Source organism: Phalacrocorax carbo, chromosome Z (genome assembly GCF_963921805.1).
Source record: "Phalacrocorax carbo chromosome Z, bPhaCar2.1, whole genome shotgun sequence".
NCBI lineage: Eukaryota > Metazoa > Chordata > Aves > Suliformes > Phalacrocoracidae > Phalacrocorax > Phalacrocorax carbo.
Genome location: NC_087548.1, coordinates 13,192,738 through 13,214,366, shown reverse-complemented (window position 1 = coordinate 13,214,366; position 21,629 = coordinate 13,192,738). Strand labels below are relative to the sequence as shown.

The 21,629-nt window shown below is 54.9% G+C and overlaps 2 protein-coding genes across 4 annotated transcripts; both read right to left on the bottom strand.

Annotated features, from left to right (window-relative positions):
• Nucleotides 1-257: 257 nt before the first annotated feature.
• Nucleotides 258-1,652, bottom strand: LOC104048702 (avidin). The gene is made up of 4 exons (XM_064437960.1): nt 1,516-1,652; nt 1,175-1,385; nt 687-807; nt 258-405 (listed from the first exon to the last, which is right to left on the bottom strand). Exons 1-4 carry the CDS (start codon nt 1,585-1,587, stop codon nt 360-362), a joined length of 450 nt encoding a protein of 149 aa, XP_064294030.1. The 5' UTR covers nt 1,588-1,652; the 3' UTR covers nt 258-359.
• Nucleotides 1,653-4,769: 3,117 nt separating this feature from the next.
• Nucleotides 4,770-21,562, bottom strand: GBA2 (glucosylceramidase beta 2). Of its 3 annotated transcripts, none has more exons than XM_064438747.1 (17): nt 21,369-21,562; nt 16,555-16,646; nt 16,230-16,345; nt 15,898-16,116; nt 14,341-14,580; nt 13,895-13,997; nt 12,417-12,570; nt 12,021-12,146; nt 11,748-11,932; nt 11,289-11,393; nt 10,526-10,633; nt 10,006-10,157; nt 9,751-9,857; nt 9,464-9,606; nt 9,036-9,151; nt 5,793-5,984; nt 4,770-5,709 (listed from the first exon to the last, which is right to left on the bottom strand). In XM_064438747.1, the coding sequence occupies exons 1-17, from the start codon at nt 21,545-21,547 to the stop codon at nt 5,482-5,484; spliced, it is 2,565 nt and encodes an 854-aa protein (XP_064294817.1). In that variant the 5' UTR covers nt 21,548-21,562; the 3' UTR covers nt 4,770-5,481. The 3 variants fall into 3 exon arrangements, with proteins under 3 accessions (XP_064294817.1, XP_064294819.1, XP_009507533.2); XM_064438749.1 differs by lacking the exon at nt 21,369-21,562 and adding an exon at nt 20,843-21,328; XM_009509238.2 differs by lacking the exon at nt 21,369-21,562 and having other exon boundaries at nt 16,555-20,944.
• Between the last annotated feature and the right edge of the window lie 67 nt (nt 21,563-21,629).

Below are 21,629 nucleotides of genomic sequence, written 5' to 3'. Positions count from 1 at the left end.
GGCCACGCCGGTGGGAGACAGGCCACCGGCCACCACGCCAGACTGAGCAGGGTCCTGCTCCCTCAGGCAAGGCAGGGGTCCTGAGGGAGCACAGCGGGGCAGTGGGGGCTGCAATGGACGAGCCCCGGCCATGGGGGAGTCACAGCAGTGGGGACACACCGGACTTCAGGGACGGTGACAGGAGAGGCCATGGGATGCCTTGGGGGGACAAAGGAATGTGGGCACTGAGTCAGGACACAACAGGAGCTGGATAGGTAGTTGCAGCAAAGCTTTATTGGGAGAAGCAGGTAGTGGGGCAGGAGGAGGGGGTCAGCACCCCTGGTGCTGCTGCCAGCTCAGGAACCCCTGCACTGCCACCCTCACTCCTTCTGTGGCTGCAGACGGGTGAAGACGTTGGTGCCAACCCTGCAGGAAGACAGAGAGAGGAGACATAAAGGTGGGAAATACACCCCTGCACAGGGCAAACACCCCCCCACAAGTGCTGAACACCCATCCAGCCCCACCCCTCCCCCCAGCAGCATTTGAGCCTTGGCAGGACCCCCAGAGAGGCCACGCACAAGTAACCCATCCTTGGTCACCCCCGCACTGGTAGCAGCTCTGCCAGGCACTGAGCACCACAGGGTGGGAGACACCCAATCCCCCAGGGATGTGCAGGGAACCTCCGTGGAAAGGGACAGGGGGCTCACCTGGTGGCTTTCCAGTCATCCCTGATGCTATCCACATGTGACCGCAGGAGCCACATGGTCTTCAAAACCTCCCTTCCCTCCTTGTCAACAAAACACTGGCCCACAAAGACAGTGACGGAGTCTGTAGGGATGGAGTGGGAGGTGGAGGTGAGTGTGGCCAGGGCAGCAGAGCAGCGGGCTTTGGCCCCCAGTGCATCGCCTGCACCCCGGGACTGGGAGGTTACACCAGCCAAGGAGATCTGGGGTCAAGGATGGCGGAGCATCAGGGACACCACAGGGGATGGGAGATGCTGCTGGGATGGGGAAGCATCAGGGACACCACAGGGGATGGGAGATGCTGCTGGGATGGGGAAGCATCAGGGACACCACAGGGGATGGCAGAGGATCTTCAAGGACACAGCGGGGAGGGCAGAAGAGCATCGGGGACATCACGGGGAAGGCAGGGGAGCTCTGGGGACACCACAGGGAGGCTGGGAAAGGAGAAGCACCTGAAAAGCTCCAGTTGACTGTGAAGCCGAAGGTGGGCTGGCTCTTCCCGTTCGTACGGTGCTGGGACCCCTGCAGTGGTGACAGCTGGATCTCGTTCATGGTGCTAGTCACAGCAGTGTGGTAAGAGCCAGCGAAGTTGCCTTCTTTGTTCACAGCCTCAATAGTCATGTTGGAACCCAGGTCATTGGTCCAGCGCCCGGTCAGCACGCACTGGAGCGGAGAGGACTCAGCATTAGTGCCACAGCCCAGCCCAGGAGCAGGCAGGGTGGCAGGAGCAGGCACCCCCAGGAGCCACAAACCCCTGCCCACCCTACCCCATGCATCGCAACCCTGCAGTTACCTTTCTCACAGAGAGGCTGGGAGCCACCAGGGCCAGGCTGAGCACCAGGAGGAAGAGAGTCCTTTGCACCATCTCTGTAGTGGGCAGACAGCTGGTGTACCCAGGGATGTGCTCCTTGCCAGGCTCTGCCGATGTGCCTGCGCTCTTGCATTTTTATTGCTGCCGGGGCTGTGGGCAGCAGCTGTGGCCAGGGCATTGTGTAATCTGGGTGTTTCCAAAATTGCAGTTCCCAACTGTTACGGAGAGTGACTGCAAGAAGATATTTCCAGAAGCACCTGCTGAAACTGTTCCTTCCTTGCTCACACTTTCCTCGCACCTCTCAGTGAGTCCCTGGCTCCTGCAGGTCAGAGACCACCAGGACTGATGCTTAGCTAGGGAAAACCCCTCTCAGAGGCTGTTGTCCCTTCTGCTACCAGTTTGCCACCCCACTGCCATAGCCGGGATGCATAGGGGTGCCAAGTAGCCTTAACACCAATGCACCCCAGGATTAGCTGCAGCACATGGCTGCTCCCTGCTCCTCTTCAACAGGCATCCTCGTGCAAACCAACCCCACATGGGGCTCCTTTCAAGGCTTTCGTTTGTCCCCCCGCCCCAGTACTGAAGCAGCTAGAGATCAGACTACAAAGTGCCCAACCTCCTCTTGCCTGGGGCTGGTGAGAAGGTTTGCTGCTGTTTTTACAAACTGGCCTTTGTTGGAAGGAAATGATTTTGTTTATGAAAAACAAACATTCCCCGAATATCTTTGACCTCCCATTTTAATGCTGTCAAAAAACATATTTACCCAGGGATTCTTAACTAACTTTAAGTATGCATTTATATAATTCACCTTACACTGTGGTTGCTGCTGGCCAGGGAAGCTAAAGTGACTTGGTTCACACAAGATTTTCTCACGCATTCCTCAATGACTGTTAAGGCAATCTCCTAAAATACAAGTGCTTTAACTCCCCCAGTCATCATAGCAGGAGCTGATAGAACCCTATTAACCAGAAAATGCTCTTTTTCTTAAAATGAAGACAACGCAATTCATTACAACATCTCAGAGGCACTTCCCAAATTTTGTTTTCTCTTTAATCTCACATTTGAGCCCTGGTTTCTCTCTGGCAGTAAAATTAATCACTACCCAGGCTGGGAAGCATTGCATTTCTGCTGCTGGCATCTCAACACCCCCCTCTTCTCTCTGGAGGACCCCCACAGCCGTCTCGCATCCCTGCCCACAAGAGCTCCCCAACCAGAGACCTGGCTGCCCGCAAAAAATTTCTGCCCCCGTGTTTTCTTCTTTCTGTTCTAGAAATTAACTGCACAACAAGGTATGTTTTCTCACAGAGCTGTTGTTTGCTTTGACTGCTTTTTCAGCAGGCAGGCACTGTCCGGAGCCTGACCGAGGTTTTTGATAATGAGCATGGTCAGTCTGGGAAGGTTGCAGAGGAGGGCCAGGCATCACGCTCTTGCAGTTATCTTTGTTCAGGGAGGTCCTGTAGGGACCCATGGCCACAGGGACAGGCATTACAAGGCCTCTATGCTAGCACCACTGCTGATAGCAAACCACAGCTCATCTACAGTCATAGGTCTATTTTAGTATTACACAAACAATACTGGTGCTATATGCCCATCTCTTATTTTTCCTGTTTTTACAATCCCTGTCCTAGCAGCCTATCTTGGATGTACGGGGATCAGCTCAGTGCTCAAGGATATAGATTGCTTGACCAGTCTCAGCCAATTCAAAAATAAAACAAGCCAGGAGCTGGGGTGTCTCCGCAGGGGTTGCAGCCTCCAAAGGGCAGCCAGTGAAGCAGCTCGGGGCTGGCAATCATTACCACAGCTAAATCCTGCAATTCCATGCCTGAACCCTAGCACAGAAGGGAGACAGCAAGGGGGAATGGGCAGGCAGGGAAGAAGTCCAAAGCAGAAAGTGCTGAAGAAGTTAAAATTCGGCAGCGCTGTGGTTTAAACCTGTGTATGCCAGGGGTCAAGAAAGGGTTAATAAATAATATGAAGAAAGGGTTAATGAACAATTAAACTTACTGCTCAAGCTAGGATTGAGTCAGCCTTCAAAAAAATAGCAGTACAGGTAATTATCAGATAAAATCATATCTGTAAATAAGGGTTGTCCTCCCAGACCACAGCTGTGCCCATGCAGAAGCTGCTGAAAGCTGAGCCTATCAGATATAAGTTTTACTGAGGTGATCACAGTCAAATGAGGAGGAAAGAGCAGAAATATCCCTTGATACAGACCAAATGCCCCGACCTTTGAAAGAAAGTCTGTGCGCAGCCCATCACCCAGAGTTAAGTAGCCATGCTGATGGGTCACAGCAATAAAACCCAGCCCTGTCAGAAGCTGTGGCTTTGGCACCCAATTTTGTCCCTTGCCAGCTGCATGCAGACACCGCTGACCCTGGTGGCTGCCAACACAGGACAAATGGTAGTGGGCAGCCCAGGTGAGCCATGCTGGTGTCCTGGCACCCCTGTCCCCCTCCAGCCTCACCACAGCAACCCTAAGGGAGAGCATCTCAGTCCCTCTCCATCAGCTGTGGGCTCTGCCATGGGAGTACAACAGCAGTTGCTCGGGGGAGAGGGGGGCTGCGTCAAGGTCAGCTCTTGCTTCCTGGAAAACATTACTCCTCTGCCCAGGCAGATGCAGAAACTCTCCCCTGGGGAGCAAACAAAAGGCCATTTATCACCCACTGTCAGCACTGGGCCACCACAGCAATGCCCTGCCTACATCAGCTCCCAGGGCAGGCAAGGGCTGGGGGTGAAGCAGTCACAGGGGTGAGGACAGGCTGCTTCCCACCCTGATGGCACTTGAGGATTAAGAGAAGGCTTTACAGCAAAAAGCTCTAAAGTTGGAAGAAAGACTGTGGAGTCAAATACATGGGCAGTGTCCCCTCCCACCCCCTCAAAACCAGGCAGGTGCAGTCTTCAAATGCTGCACTGGCAGAGAAAAGAAGCAAACAAGGCACCCAGCCCTGGGTGGGAGGGGACATGATTTGGCACCAATGTGCCCCACAGAGGTATTTTCAGGAGGAATGTTATAGGGCAAGGAGCCTAACACCTTACAGGCAGGAGAGGAGGGGAGAGATCAAGGGGAAGGTCGCTCCTGCCATCAAATATTCCCATTAGCAAAATGCCACAAGAGCCAGCCAGCCTGCAATTAGATCTTGCCCCTGCTGCATCCCCAGTCCAGGAAGAAAAAGGGGAACAACAGCAGCTCCCTGCCCAGCTTGCCCCTGTGGCACAGAAGACACACAAGAAAGAGAGACAGCTAGACAAATTTATTAAGAACTTAAAATGATTCATCCTCTAAAACATGCTCTGCTGCCCACCCCCGGCACCAGCAGGGAGGGGTGCCACGGTACCAGACCAGGACATGCTGCTTGGGCTCAGATTGTCACGGGCTGGGGAGCCAGGGCTCCCCTGGGGATTGCGTCTGCCACAGGCTCTCCTGAGGCTGGTGCCTTGGGTCAGAGCCAGTCTGTGTATGCAGTGCCACACAACAGAGGGACAACTACAGCATCCATGTGCCTGCGTGCACCAGTCCACTGTCCTCACACACACATACACCCACACTTTTTTTTTTTACCCTGCAGGCCAGCTCCCACCTTACCCATCCCGCTGACTGCGGGAGAGGTCTCCTGTGCTCCCAGGCAAGGTACCAGCTCTGGTGGAAGATGGCTGGAGGTCCTGCAGGCTGTCAGAGCCCTGAGTGATGGGGAAGGGGAAGCACAGGCTCCAGCCATGCCTCCTTATCCCTCCCTCTCTGAGGAGACATCACCCGCACCTCTGGTCCCACATGGTGCTCAGCATCGGTGGCTGGGAGCCCTCTGAGATGAAGGGCATGTTGTGGAGGTAGGGAAGGAAAACAGCAATGCGAGTATTATCGAAGAGGGGGAGGGAAGGCTCCCTCCCCACCAGCTGAGACCCCCCCCCCAGCACCCCGTGCACCCGCTGCCCTGCTCAGTGCCACCAGGCTCAAGGGTGGATGGGGACCTGAGGTGGCTGCATGGGTGCTGGTGCCCAGCCAGCTCTGCGCTCCAGGGCCAGCTGCATGCTCCAGATGCTAAGGGGCCGCATGTAAGCCAGCGAGCGGTAGACTCTCTTCTCCCGGTAGGCCTCTGGTGTCTGGAAAGCCATGCCCAGCCGTTCCCAAACTGTCCGGTAGCAGCCCTCCGCTGTATGAAAGCCTTCCTCCACCAGCCCCTACAACGAAGGGAAGACGACAATCAGCTCACCCACAGTGCTAGGAGACGGCATGTGCCAAGGGGTGCAGCATCACCACTTACCTCCTGGATCATGGTGGCAGCCAAGGCATAGACCACGCCAATCCAGACCTCATTGGACTGCACGCTGGAGGTGTCGGGCACCCCATCGGGTCTCATGCCATTCACTGCTCCCATGGTGCCACCAGCAAAGCTCATGACATTCTTCTCAAAGATGGTCTTGAGCGCACTAACAATGTGACTCTTGGGGAAGACCTGCACAGAGAGAGAGAAAGAGGGGGCTTTGGCCTCAGCGCTCATGCAGGGTCCTCAGGTCTCCAGGGAGCAGGGTTAAGTTTTCCTTTAGAAAGAGGCCAGTGCTGGTTGCTGTGTAAACAGCCACCTCAGGAAAATTAACAGGAAGAAGTGAAAGCGCCTTCTTCCCCAAAAAGACAAAACAGAACAACAACAACAACAAAAAAGCAGTTGCTCAACAGAAGAGATGCTGAACGTTATTCCACTTTCCTCCTAGGGAGGCTGATAGCTCATCCAACTAGCATGTCTCCACGAACAGCCTCTCACCTTCAGTCACTGGCCAAACCCCTCCACATCTCTGGGGAGTTCATTTTGGAGACCTGGCCAACCACACCATCCTCATCTTGGTTTATGTTCACCACTGGTCACTCCCCAGGCTAAAAACTATTTGAAGCCCAGACTTTCTCCTGGTAAAACCACCGTGCTGTTCTCTCAGCTCCTCTGCACCAGCTACAAGAGGCATTGTAATGCCTACAAGGAATGGGATACTGGCCAGAGGCGCCCAGAGCATGGTCTGTGATCAGTGAGGGTGGAGGTCCTGGCAGAGGGAATGATTACAGCAAAGCCGGTCTTATGACATCATAACACATCTTGCAGCTGCAAACTGAATGTTGTGGATACCAGTAGATTTATTTGGGTAAATGCTGGGAAATTTTGGAGAAAAAAATAAAATGAATCAGCTCAGGGGAAAAACAGAAACAGGGATTAGTTTTGAGTGATTTCAAAAGGACTTTAATCCTTCCAATTCTCTAATTGGGTGGTGATGCAAGAATTTGTAGCCGGGACCAAGGGGAGTCTGAGGTAAGAGAAGGGGCAGCCTGGGAATGAAGAGGTAACTGAAATGCATGAAACTCCTGATGGTTTTCTGCGACTGGTAAGAGAGATTTAAAACTTTTAGCTTAGATGGAAGTTAAGGACTCGGACAAGGTCAATAGCGCTCACTGAATAAACAGCCATTTCAGGAGATTATCAGGAGGAATTAAAAACTTTCCCCTTACGATAAGGGGAAAAACAAGTTGTTGAACAAACCAAGGCCAAGAGCTCAAAACAGTTATGAGAACAGACTGTTGTATCACACTGAGTAAGCTCTTGCCAAGAAAGAAAGAAAAACAGAAACACCACATACAGAAAAACAACCCGAAAAAAACACCACCTGACCAAACCTGAGCGCAGAAATACCTGCCAGCCAAACAAAAAACAGAGCAGTAATGCAGCAAGCACTGCATTAAGATGAAAAGCCCCTGTGCACAGCTGAAAGTCAATAAACCTTTTGCACCGCTTTCATTATTGGCAATAAAACTAGGAAGTGTCAGTGCAGCAGAGGTTATTGCCTCGGTGAGAAAAGAAAACCTCAAGACTCAGTAATGTTGCAAGGCAAGGGCTGGCTTGTCTCCATCCCACACCCACCTAACAGTGAGAAAGCAGTAACAAGAACTTTACAGGGTGACCAAGCTCAGGAGTGATGTCATGGAGCAACCACGACATCTACTTGCAAGAAAGGGAAAAGCCAGGTGGCTCATGGCTCACCAGCACAGCCCAGGGACGTGCCAGGCCCTTCTCGCCAGTCCGGTGCCACCAGAGCCAGGGGAAGCGGGAAGTGTGATGACACTGGATGGGAGCTTGCCAAGGGAAGCTGGGTAGCCCAGCCTGACAGCTTTGATGGACTTGAAGGAAAGGCAGCAGATCCCTTTTATCTACACTAAAGCCAAGTGTCTGACACAGTCATTTTTCCTGGTGTGGCTCTGCAAATAAGCCCAAGCGCTATTAGGGAGTACGAGTCAGCAGAGAGGTGGCATGAAGCAGCCACCTCTGGCAGAAGGTTTCAGGGCACAGTTTCTTCAGGACTGAGGTCACAGGCTTTTCCTACTTTGTATTTCATTAGTGACCTGTGCTTACAGCAGGAGTGCATTAATGAGCTTACAAACAGGAGTGCTGCCAGTCAGCAAGGGATCAAAATACATGGAAAAAAAAAAACTTGACTGTCATAGTAACAGAAAAGTTCACCAGTCCCATCTCCAGGGAGCTCAAAGCTCACAAGCCAGCAGAGAAGAGCACCACCTTCAGCAACAAAAATCCAAAGCTATGGAAAGGCAAGCCGGATTTTTGGACTGCGCCAGGTTTATTGTTTTTCCCCCCCAAAAGGGATGTTTGAGTATTACTGCATGAGGTCTGGGCCAGATCCTGCTTGGAGTCCCAGGCACAGCCCCAGTCCCCACACTATAGGGACCCACACTGGGATAAATGCAGGAGGGCACAACCAGGCACACGTTTCTCATTCAATCCCACAGCATTCAGCACAAGCTGCTCCCAGGAAAGGTCACCTCAAGCTCCCCTCTGCTACCAACAGACAGTGAATTGTTCCATCACTCTCACACACCCAAAAGTAATTTCTTCCTTCAGTCACCCAAAGCGCTTGCCTGTCCAACACCACCACAGGGAGCTCTGGCCTGACAACTGTCTATGGGTCATAATTAATCCATACAATGGCTCTCTGCTTCCCAGTTCTGTTCTAGGTATTGCACCACCAACAGATGCTCTTACCATCCCATGAGACAAGAGGAGTCTTCAACCAATTCTTCTCTCGCAGCTAAAGAGCAACAGACTTTAGGGACGCCAATAAGCCTTAGTTCCCTTGGATATTCATTTAGGACTTTAAAATGGGCAGCAAATAACACGTGGAAAGTTTCATACACTTTTTTTCTCCTGTTTTTAAACAAACTGTGCCTTGCCGAGAGCAAACCCCAGTGGGACCTTCCTCCAAGTGTGCCAGAGCTGACCACAGTTACACACCCCTGCTACATGGTCTCTCCATGAGCAGATTTTGGTTTAAGGCAGGTTACACTAATGTGCATCCAACAGCCTCCAGAAGAGCATGCCCTGCTGCAGGGGAGCAGGCTGGAGCTCCCTCATGAGTCCATAATGCTTATCACACACCATGTGCCAGCCCTGCTGCTCTCCTCCAGGCACAAGTCCCATCTCACCCACCCTGCACCAGGCTGTCCCTTCTCTTACCTCAAACTCCCCTTGGTCGAGACCACAAGCCCCGAGAAACCACTGCCCAGCACACTGGTCTGACATGATGCTGCTGGAGGTGTCGCTCCCACTGCTGTCATAGTTGTAGTATTTTCCTAGAAAAAGAAGGTAGAAAACAGTTTTAAATCCATGGTTTAGGACCCCAGCTCACACACGCTGTCCCTACACTCCACCTCATGAGACAGGAGCAGGGCAGCTTTTTCCAGAAAGCTCTTCTCTTTCATTTCCTAAACAACCACACCTTTTCTGTTTCCTCCCTGATACCTGCTCCTTACCCTCTGCTTGGAGGGGTGGCATCTCTGCTCCTTCCCCCATCCCCTGCAAGGCCCCATGACCCAAGGAGACGTTGTCTCCCTCCCAAAGACATACGGCCAGCCGAGCGTGGTTCCTCTCTGGTGAGCACCCACCGTTCCAGAGCATCCTCTCAAATGCTTCCTTGCCCTTGCTCAGGATGTCCGTGTATTTCTGCTGTGTCTTGGCATCCCCAAGCACCTCTGCCATCTTGCACATCATGCAGACAGCTGCCAGCCACAGCCCACCACAGTACGCGCTGCCAGAGCAAAAGGAGAGCAGCGTCAGCAACATGGGACACCCCACAGGTTGCATGGAGCTTCCACAAGAGATGGGGACCATGTTCCCAGCTCCGAGCTACCACCCCACCCCACACTCCCCATCGCCAACCTCTTTTGCTCACCTGGCTCCATTTACCACCCAGGCATCATATGTCTGGTCAGCAAAGCCACCATTTTCGATGAGTCCATCGTTATCTGTATCGAACTTCATCTCTGACTCCATCACAGCCTGCAGAAGAAGCAGGAGATGGTCACAGAGCCCCTGCATCCTGTCTGCCCCTCACACTCTGCTTGGGAACATCCATCCTCTTGGGATGTCACATGGCTCCCAAGGAAAGTGAGAAGCAGGGATGCCCCATGGTCTGATCTCCCAGTACCTGGCAGACTGGCCACATGTCCCGCAAGTACAGGGAGTCATGTGTCAGGTAGTAGTCGCGGTACACCTGCAGCACAAACTTCAGGTTGAGGTCCTTCCAGTCAGCCGTGTCGTGCATCAGGTAGGCATTGACATGCTGCCATGGCTCGTCAGCTATGCAAAGACAGAGTGGATGCAGCAGGGCAGCAAGCAATGATCATCCCCTCTCCTACCTTGGGAGCAAGGTCCCAAGGGTGCTGTGATCAAACAGTGCTAAAATAACATGTTGCACCCTGCACCATCTTTATCAAGAGTAGCCTTCCTGCTACTACTCAGCTTCCCTCTGCCTCCCCTGTAAAGCTCCATGCAACATGCCCTTTATCACCACCCCAAACAATCCAAGCTTTTATTCCCAGAAGACAAACCGTGTATTCCATGCACCATAACTCCCAAGCTGTGTGAAAGAGGTAACTACCCTAAGAAGGTTGTGTGAGCAGCCCTGCATCCCCTCTGCCCCCAGCAGGCCCAGCCAGACCCCTCACCTGGGTCCCCAATGTCATGTGGCACCACGTTCTTCAGCTTCACCTGAGCTGTCTGACCACACATCAAGTACTGCCGGCACTGAACATCCTCGTTCACCACCGTGACAGCTGAAGAGGATACAGAGCAAGAGACATTAGAAAGGCAGCAGGCACTGCAGCAGCAAGCTCCAACCACAGGCAGGGCCACTGGCACCAGCATGCCAAGCTGCCCTTTGGGGGTCCCAAGATCAAAAAGCCCTCTGCAAAGGGCTGAGGGGACACTACCGCTGCTCCCAGTCTCCCCTCAGCAGGGAACATGCAGCTGTCACCACCTCCTTAAGCAAGGTGGTGGCAACACTCAGGACTGGGAGGAAACCCCAGTGGGCTCAGCCCTCCCACAGCCCAGCAAAGGGCTGTGCTCCACTGCTGGTTGGGCCACCACCAAGCAAGCCTCCAAGCCCACCCAAAGCATCAGGGTCTGCAAACAGCTCCATGCTTCTCCTCTGCAAGGGGCACAGAGAGAGCTGGTAAGACCAGGGACTCCCCCAGGGTAGGCACAGCCAGCTGTGCACCCCCAGAACTGCTCAGCATCCTAGTGCTGAGCAGAGAGGCTGAGAGGCAGCAATGTTGGGGGGTTGCAAGTCCTGAGCCCAGCAAAGGAGCTGAAGGGGGCTGCTGGCTCCACGGCACAGACTTCTGTGGCAGACACTGTCTCAAATCCTCCAACTCTTCCCTAGGTGAAGACGTCAGCAGGCATCAGGCCAGGGTCTTGTAGGTCACTCACCAATGTCATACTGCAGGCTGATCTGTAGCTTGGGCCACAGCATGACGAGAGCAAAGGAGGCGTAGAAGTGGACATCGTAGGTATTGTACATCCGGTACTCCTGGCCTGAAAGGACCAGGGAGACTGTGAGGGATGGGAGACCTGCCACACGGAGGGGAAAGGAGGGGCAGGTCCTCCTTCCCATGTGGCCCAGGAGGGTGGGCTCTTTCCCAACATAGGCAGGGGCTCCCATTCAAAGCGGTTTTCATTTTCTAGATATAAACACCCAGGGGTCTGGAGAAGACTTCATGCCATATTCTACAAGGCTTAGTCCTGCAAGGGGTTTTTCTGGGAACAGCACTGCTCCCGACCCATCGGTGTGTGAAAAACATTCCCATGTTAAAAACAGGTTAAAAACACCTGGTGACAGCAACAGGTAGGGGTTGAGTTGGGACCATCCATGACGTCCCTGCAAGTTACCTTCCAAATAAGCAAACCTTCCGTACTCCCGCAGGACAGGGAGGAGGTGGGAGAGGCCAGCCCCCGCCGGCCCCTGCAGGTCCTCTGCGTGGCAGTCCGGGGGCAGCTCCACCCAGATGGTCCCCCCGTCCGTCACGAAGTACAGCTCATTGAAGAGGGCTGACTTGTACCAGGAAGGCAGCTCGCTGTGGGCAAGAGGGAAAGTCAACCACAGCGGCTGAGGTGGTGATGACCCTGCTCTGACCAGCCCCAGGAGCCTACCGTCTACCCTACCTGTTCTCTAGGATGGGCTTCTGCCATGCTTCGATCTTCCTCTCCCACTCCTCGTAGTGTGTCAGAGCATAATGCGACAGGGCAGGAGCAGCATCGCCTCTGCTGCCAAAAAACCGGGTGTACCGCCTGCCAAACAGGGGGTTGGTCACTATGCTGCAGGCTCAGGCTGGGAAGCCCACCTGGCCATGGGAGAGGGGCTGGACTATAATGAACACCAGAATGATGTGACTGCTAGCACAGGGGTGCTGGGGAGAGGGTCCCCTCCATGAGCTGGCAGAGCCGCAGTCATAGTGAGTAGGTGGCACAAGGATACCCAGGTAGCACTCAAGCCGCAGAGGTAGGGAGAAGCTGGCTTCAGGGACATAAGCCAAGCCCCACAGGAGACAACTCACCCACCTGAGGTGCAGCTTCTCCTTGGAGCCGAAGTGAACACAGGGCATATCCCAGGCCAGGGCCAGCTCCAGTGTCCTGTGACCCCGGGCGGGAACCCTGCAGCTGGCACACACCGCTGCTGCAGTCACCTCCCCCTTCTCTGTCGGGCTGCTTTTACCTGCCAGGGGGTGAAAAATAAAATATTCACAAGTGACCAAGAAAGCCCTATGAGGGGGTGACTGATGCTCTCATGCACCCCAAGGAGGATAAGACTATGTGGGATGGCCCGGGCTCCTTGTAATGTGGAGGCTACATCCCTGGGGTGTTAAGGGATGACATTACCACACGTGCTTTTTGCAAGCAGGAAAAAAATACCTGCCATGGGTGGAGGGGTTAAAAATAAGTCATCAAAGCAGATGAACAAATCAGGCAGGAAAAGCCACCAGGCATGAGCAGAAGGGACAGAGCACCCCATGACTTTGTAACTGCACTGCACTGCAGAGACACTGACTTTCTAGTGACAGTCATCGTTTCCAGCTTTTAGCAGGGTGCTTGAACTGTGTCCATATTTAAGAAAAGCCCTGAGGTAGCTGGATAATTATATGCTGGCTCCAACATGTGTACCAGGTAAACTCATTAAACCAACAATTTTAACAGAAGCACAGATCCTGACTATGATAATGCCTGGCATGCACAAAGGAAAACCACATCCCAATAGCCTGGAGAGCTCTGAGTGCATCTAACATGGGAAACATAGTTTTCCTGAAATATTTATGTAAATGTTTTATTTACATAATTTAAGCTTCAATAAATCCTGCAAAGGCCCAGTGCTAGCATCACTAGTTTGTCAGCATCATCCTTGTTCAAAAGCTGGCAGAGACATTAGGCAAATAGTCACCTTTTATCGCAATAAGAGGTTATCAGGAAGGGCTGGGAGACGCCACCCTGCTTCAAGGCTTCTGCCAGTCGAGCCGGCAACTGAGGATGATGCAGAAGTATCACAGGAATACCAGAGACTTTCAGGGAAGCGGTGTAGTAACAAGAGGACGGCAAGTGATGGCAGCACCAAACCTCAAGAACTGCTAAACGCCAGCTAGAACAAATCTGAGGGTGCCCGGCTTGCAGATCTGGCAATAGGAACTCAGGGAAGGTGGCTGGGCATCACCCTGGCTACTCAGCAGAAATCTCAACTCTGTGTGCAACCCTACACATACTAACAAGACACTGACATGTGCAATTAATATAGTCAAGAAGAGCCCCAAAGTGATGCAAACAGTTTTTGGAGAACCACAAGGACAGCATGACAAGCAATGGGAAACTCTACTACAGCCTAACACTGGGAACAAGCCACAGCATTCCCGAGAGCTTTCTGTGATGGCACTGAGGTGGCTGGAAGAAGGGAAACCTGCCTTTGCTTGGGTGCCCTGTGCCCCGTGACCAGCACGGTCACCCGTTAACCCTGCTCCCCCTCTGCACATCACAGGGAGGATGGAGGGACTCACCAGTGGGGGAATCCAGCCTGCCGTCCTGCAGAAGGTCATGCCACACCTCTCTACCTGATCCCGTGGGACTGAATGTCGTGAGGTGGGTGACTCCCGTGCCAGCCTGGGGAAGGGAAAAGCACCATCAGGGACTGGCAGGCCCCGCCATAGCAACTCTGGGACCCCAAGCTCACCCCACACATGCTGCCCAGCAACGCTGACTGCAAACTTACCATCACGAAAACTTCACCCATAGCTTCTCTCCTGGCACCCACCCCTAAAGAGGGTGCCCTCAGGGAAGTCACGTCCCCACTCCTGCTCCAGCAACCAGGCAAGTGCTGAGGACCAGTGCTGGCCCCAACCCATCACACAACCATCCTTTACCAGCTGCCTGGAAGCAGCACCCCACCATTCAACAGGGCTGTATAACTCCCCCACCAGGAGCCACACCAGTGCCAGCCCTTTACCTTCTCCCGGGCAGAGATGGCAAAGGTGAAGGGGTTCACACGTGTGCAGTGGTGCAGCAGGACTCCAGCAACCCGCTCACCCTCCTTCTCAAAGACAAACGGCTCATTCCAGTGCCCTCCACTCCTGTCCTCCTTTGTTCCTGTGCCATTCTGCAGGCTGAACATGATGGAGACGTCCACATCCTCATCTCTCCCATTCTCCACCTCCCAGATGAACACTCCTACAGGCAGGCTGGAGTCCTGGCAGAGACAGACAATGCTGCGTATAGGGCTCGTGCTCCATGGTTAGCTGTTGGAGCATCACTTTTCCCACTGCTGGTGAGACTGCGCAGGAGGCAGCAGGAACAAGAGCACCAGGAACAACTCAGTCTCAGAGTCTGTCGCTAAGATGAGGAGCAGCAGCAGGAGCAGATCAATTTCAGCAGCAGGCAATACAGAATTCAGATCATAAGCCCTAGGCTAGCAAACCCCACACCAGGCAATACACAGATGGAAAACACCGTTTAAGGCTCAGACGGGTGTCTCACCACCCATCTTCTCAACAGGTTGATACAGGCTCACGTGCTTTGCTGGGGTAAGAGGAAGGTCAGGCATGTCAGCAGTGCAGCCTGCCACCCTCGCCCAGGGCTGGGAGCAAGTAGGAGCGGCATGCAGGAGCAGCAAGGCATCCCTTGCTGCTGTCCTGAGCTTCCGCATTGCTGCGGGGGTTCCTCCTGCCTGGGAGCATTGCTGAGTGGAGACATGGGGAAATGTTGGGAAAGCCCAGCCAGGAAAGCCCAGCTAATAGGCAGCTCTTCCTTTGGGGATGGCAGGCAAAAGCCAGCTAAAACACTCTGAGGAACACCCAGCTGACCAACCAACCCTGAAGTACAGGGTGAGGGTTTCTCAAAACACTACTGCCAGATCTTCCAGGCAGTAAGGCAACAGCTCTGGACCTGTCATTCCAGGTGGACGGGAGCTGGGACAACCACAGGACAAAACCAAAGGCAGGGAGCAAGCAGTGCAAAAAGTCAAAGCACAGGTCAGAGAGGAAAGGAGCAGCCGTCAGAGCTGTTGTGCCTAAGCACAAGGAAGAAAGGGATAACCCTTCCAGCACCAACTGCCCCAGGAGTGGCAAAGCCTTCCAGGGTCCTGCTGCAACACACCTAGCAGCAGGGACAGTCTTAGGACAGAAGAGACCAGGCTGGGAAAGAATATTAACAAGGTGACAAACCTGGCTGTCTTCAGGCGATGCTGTGCTGGGCAGGAGGGACAAGGAGCTCCTCTACTGCAGCATCCCCAGACACATGGGTAACGCTCAGGGGTCAAAAACTCACCAGCTCCCAGCCTCTGCTACCCAAACGGAATGCACCGAGCTCAGCCAGCCAAGGGCCCATCCTGGGAGCATCTCATCGGCAGCCCCACCTCCGCTGTGCCAATCCTCTCCCCCCAGCTACACGGGCAGCTCTGCCAAATCCCTGCCAACCTGCTCTATACAAGGCACGCTGCTGCAGCACAGTGCAGCCCAGCGCTCCCATGGGACAGGCTGCAACCAGCACAGGGCCACCACCTCCTTACCTTATAATCATGGGGGATGACAGGAGAGACCTGGCGGCAAGTGAGCACCACGTTTTGCCCTGGGAGGTCGTAGACCATCCAGGCACGGGGGTACAGGGCATGGTAGAAGGCATAGTGGCCACAGTAGCCCCAGTTCCAGCCCTGCAGAGTGCTGGGTCTCTCCACGGACAGGACCTGCTGGTAAACTGTCTGCCCCTTGCAACGCAGGCACACCGTGAACTGGAGAGGAGAGGAGCACATGGAGGGGATGAGATGAGCCCAAGAGCAGAGGCACCAACTGCCCAGGCTGCTTCAGTGCCGCCTGCACCCCTTGCAGACCCTGCTGCACCTACCTGGTCAGCAATGACTGTTTCATAGTGATAAATGCCAGGGTTCAGCTGCCAGCGGCAAAACTCGCCCCGCCAGCCACGGGTGATGGTGCCTCCCCCGATCCCGCCCAGCGGGCACCCTGGCAAAGACACCGAAATTAGGAATGCCATTCCTCCCTGTGGTGGCATCTGGCCCAAGGACACCCCCAGTGCAGCTCCGGGGCCCCTCACCACTGACACACCCCAGAATCTTTTTGACCCCCTCCCTGCCTCTAGCACCTTGATGGCCCCATGTGAATCCCAGCCCACTGGGCATTGCACCACCCCAGCGCCCAGACTGGAGGCTGACCATAGATCTGCTGTAGAGGAACAGCACACAAGAGGTCAATGAAGGCAGATTTCTTCTCTATGCGGGTCTTCTTGTACCACCACCTGAAGTATCTGCAAGAGAAAGAGGGGTATGAAAGACAACAGGAGCAGGTGTCACTGGCCATGACATGGCCAGAACACGTTGCAGCTGCCCCTCTTGTAGAGACATACAACAGGAACCTGTGTGCAAGGGCACAGGGTGGGGTGGCAATCCCTGCCATCCATACGCAGCACGAGGAAACAGCACAAGAACAGAGTGCTCCAATACCCAAAAGCAGGGCTCCCAGCTTGTGCATGGGCAGGAGACTTTCCCAGATGCCCACAGAGAAGTGGAAATACACACAAGGATAGCCACCACCACCACCTTCATGCCTGCATGTCCTGCTAAGGCGGAAGGTCTGAGAGTGGAGGCACAAGCCTAGGGAAGTCGTAATCTGCGCCAGGGACATGAGCCTTGCTCTTCCACCTCCATGTCCCCACTGTGATGCACAGCCCTGCCACGTTTCCACAAAAGCAAGTGCAAGGTCCAGCACCTGGGAAGGAACAACCCCATGCACTAGTAGAGGTTGGGGGTGACCTGCTGGAAAGTGGCACCACTGAGAAGGACCTGGGAGTGCTGGTGGGCAGCAAGGTGACCCTGAGCCAGCACCGTGCCCTTGTGGCCAAGGAGGCCAAGGGTAACCTGGGGTGCATTAAAAGGAGAGTGGCCAGCAGGTCGAGGGAGGTTATCTGGCCCCTCTACTCTGCCCTAATGAGGCCACATTTGGAGTGCTGCGTCCAGTTTTGGGGTCCCCAGTTCAAGACAGGGAACTACTGGAGAAGAGTCCAGCAGAGAGCTACCAAGATGATCAGGGGAGTGGAGCGTCTCTCTTATGAGGAAAGGCTGAGAGACCTGGGGTTGTTCAGCCTGGAGAAAACTGAGGGGGAAACTTATCAATGCTTATAAATATCTAAAGGGTGGGTGTCAAACAAAGATGGGCCAGACTCTTTCCAGTGGTGCACAATGACAGGACATGAGGCAACAGGCACAAACTGGCACAGGAACTTCCATGTGAATGTGAGAAAAAACTTCTTTCCTGTGAGGGTGACAGAGCAGTGGAACAGGCTGCCCAAGAGAGGTTGTGAAGTCATTCAAAACCCACCTGACACAGTCCTGTGCCCCCTGCTCTAAATGTACCTGCTCAAGTAGAGGGGTTGGATGAGTTGATCTCCAAAGGTCCCTTCCAACACCTACCATTCTGTGATTGCAGTGCCACATCCCCCAGGGCAGGCGGCATGGGGCAGCCTTGCCCTGAAGGAGGTGATCCTTGCTGTCTGCAGCTGGCAGGATCCCAGGACTCACCTCCACTTGCATGCCAGCTGCGCAGCCAGAATTACCCATCAGATAATTTCTCACCCAAAGGCCTGGGAATCGAGACACCCAAACAGGGGCACACCTGCAGCTGGGTGTGCCAGCACCACTCCGGGCAAGAGAAGCAGGGCTGGGCTCTGAGTCAGCACTCGTAAAGGACTGGCTTTTGCTAATAAACCGCCCCAAGTTAGGTCTTCCATACAGAGACAATTACCACACAGAAAACAGCTACCAGACCAGAAGAAGCTGCTGGACCGTCCCCATCAAATAGACAGGCAAGACCCAACCGGCAGCTCCACAGCCCTGGATGCCAGGTGGGCAGCAGAGGCACAGGAGCTCCCATGGAGGGGAACATCCCTGAGCTACCTGCAGGCACCGATGCCGTACTGCTGGAAGGAGAAAGCCACCCCAGCTGGGAGCACAGACTATCCTGCTCGGATGGCTCGTGGGATGCAGAGCCCAGGCGATGGCCAATGGGGGAGCACTAATCCCTGGGGGCACATATCCCCAGCTTCACAGGGGCGGGAGCTGCAAGGGGGAGAGGCTGTTCCACAACACCACCAGCTCCTACACACTCTTCCCCACCAAAAAAAAGACCTCATACTTGCCTTTTCAGCTGCATGGTCACTGGACGTTCACCTTTACTCACCAATGTCTAAGGTCCCCAATTCCCTCTCGGGGTCAGATTTTCCAGGTTGCAGTCTCACAGGACCTGATTGCAGCCTGCTCTCCACTCCTATGTACTCGCTTTCATGTTTGACTGTTTAAGGATATTTTGCCTGCAGATGTCCAGGGCACCACAAGAACCAGCCTGCCCTGTACAACCGCCCTGAATCAGGGCCTGCTGCTATCTTGGAGCTACATCTGCTGCAACTGCTCTTCTCCCAGCTGAGACAGACCTGGCTTAACACTGCCAAGGCAAGGTTTTGGCAGCATGCTGTCTCTCTCAAGGAATTTTTCTTTTAACCCTGCATCAGGGAACCAACCCAGCTGCTCCCCCAGCAGGTTTCTGGCAATGGGAAATAAGGTGCCCAGGCAGAGCAGCTGCGGCACGGCACAGCACAGCAATGCATCCGGCTCCTTGGAAAAGAGGTGACAGAGGGATTTCAAAAAGCTTTTTTTTTTTTTTCAGGAGCATGCAGTGAAAGAGGTTTGGGATTTACAGCTGGCCAATGCCCAAGCTGTTTTGCCATCTCAGTAGCAAACTCTTCCCCTGCCAGCTTCTCCCCACATGGTGCAGGCCAAGAGAAGGTGGCTGATGCCCAGTTGCTGGCTATTAACAGCGCTCCCAGGGCTTCAGAATAACCAGGAGAAAGTCTGTGTGTTCTTCAGCACCAAAAGCCCTGCCAGGGCCAGAGGACATTTCTTTCCCTTAGAACTGGCAGCACAATTAAAACCTGTCTAGACATCACCCAGCCACTCCCAATCCATGCTGTGACCCCCTTCCGGGGCACACCAGCCACCTCTGTGGAAACCTGCCTACCCTGCCTGGACCTCTTCTTCTGCCCCACCACCCACCGCAGCTGCAGGTGTCCCCAAGAAAGAGTTATCCTGATGAGCCCCAATTAACAAAAATCCCACCCCAGGGCTGTCAACACCCCTGGCCATGCCACCTGCAGCAGGGGCGGGCACTGCAGGAGAGGACACCTATCAGCCAGAGGTTTAACTCAGCACAACACCACGTCAACCCAGGACGCAGTGGACTCCTCTGCAGGTCATAGACTTCCTCGGCCCAAGATGTGCAGTAACCCCAAGGTGCTCCCAGCCACCTCGGGAGGTACAAGCACCTGCTCCAGGTGACTTTGTACTTGATGCACCAAGCCATGACAGTTTCTGAGAGCACCCCTGGCACAGGTGCCCCTAAGAGAGAGGCTGCTGCTCATCATGGGTCATTTGGGAGAGGACATGCCAACCTGCAGGGCTCCAGAGGTTCAGATTCATAGGCTGTGCCACGGGACAGGGCTCCAGGCTCCTCTTGCAGCACCAGCACCCGGTTTTCCATCAGCTGGCTGCATCCACTGGGCAGGTATGTGGGTGCCAACCAATGCCACGAGCATGCAGCCTCCCACACATCCTCATATCCCTGCATTAGCTGCCCTTCTCCAGCCAACACCACTGTCCTCAGGTTTTAACTGAAACCCAAGCAGGTATTTCTCGCTGCTCTGGCCCTTCCTCTCCCCTGCTCTCTAGGCTGGAGTCTCCCTGCAATGAAGCTTTGCCCTGCACAAGTATTTTGTTACCTCCAAAATTTGTACGGGGGAAGATGCAGTTGTTTGACTATTAGATTCTTGGTGAAAAGCCCTTAAAACCTCTTTCTAGGAATGATGCAAACCACCTCCATTCCAAGACCCCAATGAGAACAGGCCAGGAGCAGCCTCCCTGAGCTGGCACGGTGGTGATCACCTCACCCTGCCAGAACTACACGCTTTACCACGCGCTCAGCACAGCCCCAACCTGCTGCGGCAGCTTTTCCAGCAGCCTTTATCTCCCAGACATGACCCACGCTCTCCCTTCCCTGGTGCCCAGGCTTGTGCCAGAGATGTCTCAGGTCAGATCAGCACGCTGTGCACCCTGAAGCAGTCCACTATCCGCCCCTTCATCAGGCTTCGCAGTAACGTCCAAGGGCATCGAGCAGGAAAAGGCTCAGAAAATGGAGGCAGGAGATATAAAGCCAGCACAAGGAAATAAATCACACCGTCATGGGTTTCAACGTCCAGCCCGATGAGTACACAAACACCATCAGCACCTGGGCAGCAGTTTTAAAGGTTAAAATAACGCTGTCATTTCCTACACGCTTTTTTCCTCATTACTTCTAGCCCCCCCAAACGCAAAATCGGCAGAAGCACCCATTCCCAAACCTGCTGTAGTGCACGGGGTTTCAAAAATCCTCCCAATTAACCTCGAGTTTAATCTCCACCTGCCAAGAGGTGCCTCACACAAGGGGCCGAGCACCCGGCACGGGCCAGGGGAGATGTGGCAGCGACGAGCACCAGCGGCAAGCCTCGGGAGCAGAAGTTGGAGGTCAGTCCCCCACACACAGCACCCCCCAAAGCGATGCCCCATGCTCTTCCAGCTCCTCCTGGGTTTTGGGGAGCCCGAGCGTTAAGTGCTTGCCCCTAAACCGGCTTCCGCAAGTCTACACCGGTGTTCCCAGTGCTGGCGCCAGGCAGGCAGGCAGGCGGGCGGGCGGGCGGGTCGGCGGGTGGGTGCCGGCACCTCGGTCCGGGAGGAGAGCAGCTCCCTCCAGCCCCGGGGCCTTCCGTGATCCGCCGTACTCTGCCCTCCGTGCAGCGGAGCACCGCCGGCGCCTCCTCCGGCGGGGGGGAAGGGGGCAGCCGCCCGCAGCACGCACGGGCCCAAGCGCGGCGCTCCCACGCCCCACGGACACCCTTCCCGCGCCCCCGCGGCGTGTCCCCGCTCCCCCCCGCCCCCGCTCCCCGTACCGCAGGGCGAGGCCGATGTGCCGCAGGACGTCGCGGAGCGGCAGGTCGGCGGCGCCGTAGGGCTGCCGCGGCTCCTCGAAGCGGTGCGCCAGGCAGACGCGCCAGCCGGCCGCCGCCACGCCACGGCCCCGCGCCGCCCCCTCGTACTGCCGCACCAGTGGCCCCGCCGCCGCCGCCATCGCAGCCGGCGCCCCCCCCCCCCCCCGCCGTCCCGCGCGCGCCCTCTTCACCGCGCGCGGCGCGCCGCCACGCCCCGCCACG

Bases quoted from the DNA above. Each gene is read 5' to 3' on its own strand.
- GBA2 (XM_009509238.2), bottom strand. From the start codon at position 17,023: ATGTCCCTGGCGCAGATTACGACTTCCCTAGGCTTGTGCCTCCACTCT. The intron at 10,634-11,288 runs GTGAGTGACCTA...TATCCTCTTCAG, and splicing joins CAGCCTGCAGTATGACATTG to CTGTCACGGTGGTGAACGAG. The intron at 5,710-5,792 runs GTAAGTGGTGAT...CCTTCGTTGTAG, and splicing joins CTGCCACCATGATCCAGGAG to GGGCTGGTGGAGGAAGGCTT.
- LOC104048702 (XM_064437960.1), bottom strand. From the start codon at position 1,587: ATGGTGCAAAGGACTCTCTTCCTCCTGGTGCTCAGCCTGGCCCTGGTG. The intron at 1,386-1,515 runs GTAACTGCAGGG...TCTCCGCTCCAG, and splicing joins CCAGCCTCTCTGTGAGAAAG to TGCGTGCTGACCGGGCGCTG. The intron at 808-1,174 runs GTGCTTCTCCTT...CCATCCCTACAG, and splicing joins AGTCAACTGGAGCTTTTCAG to ACTCCGTCACTGTCTTTGTG.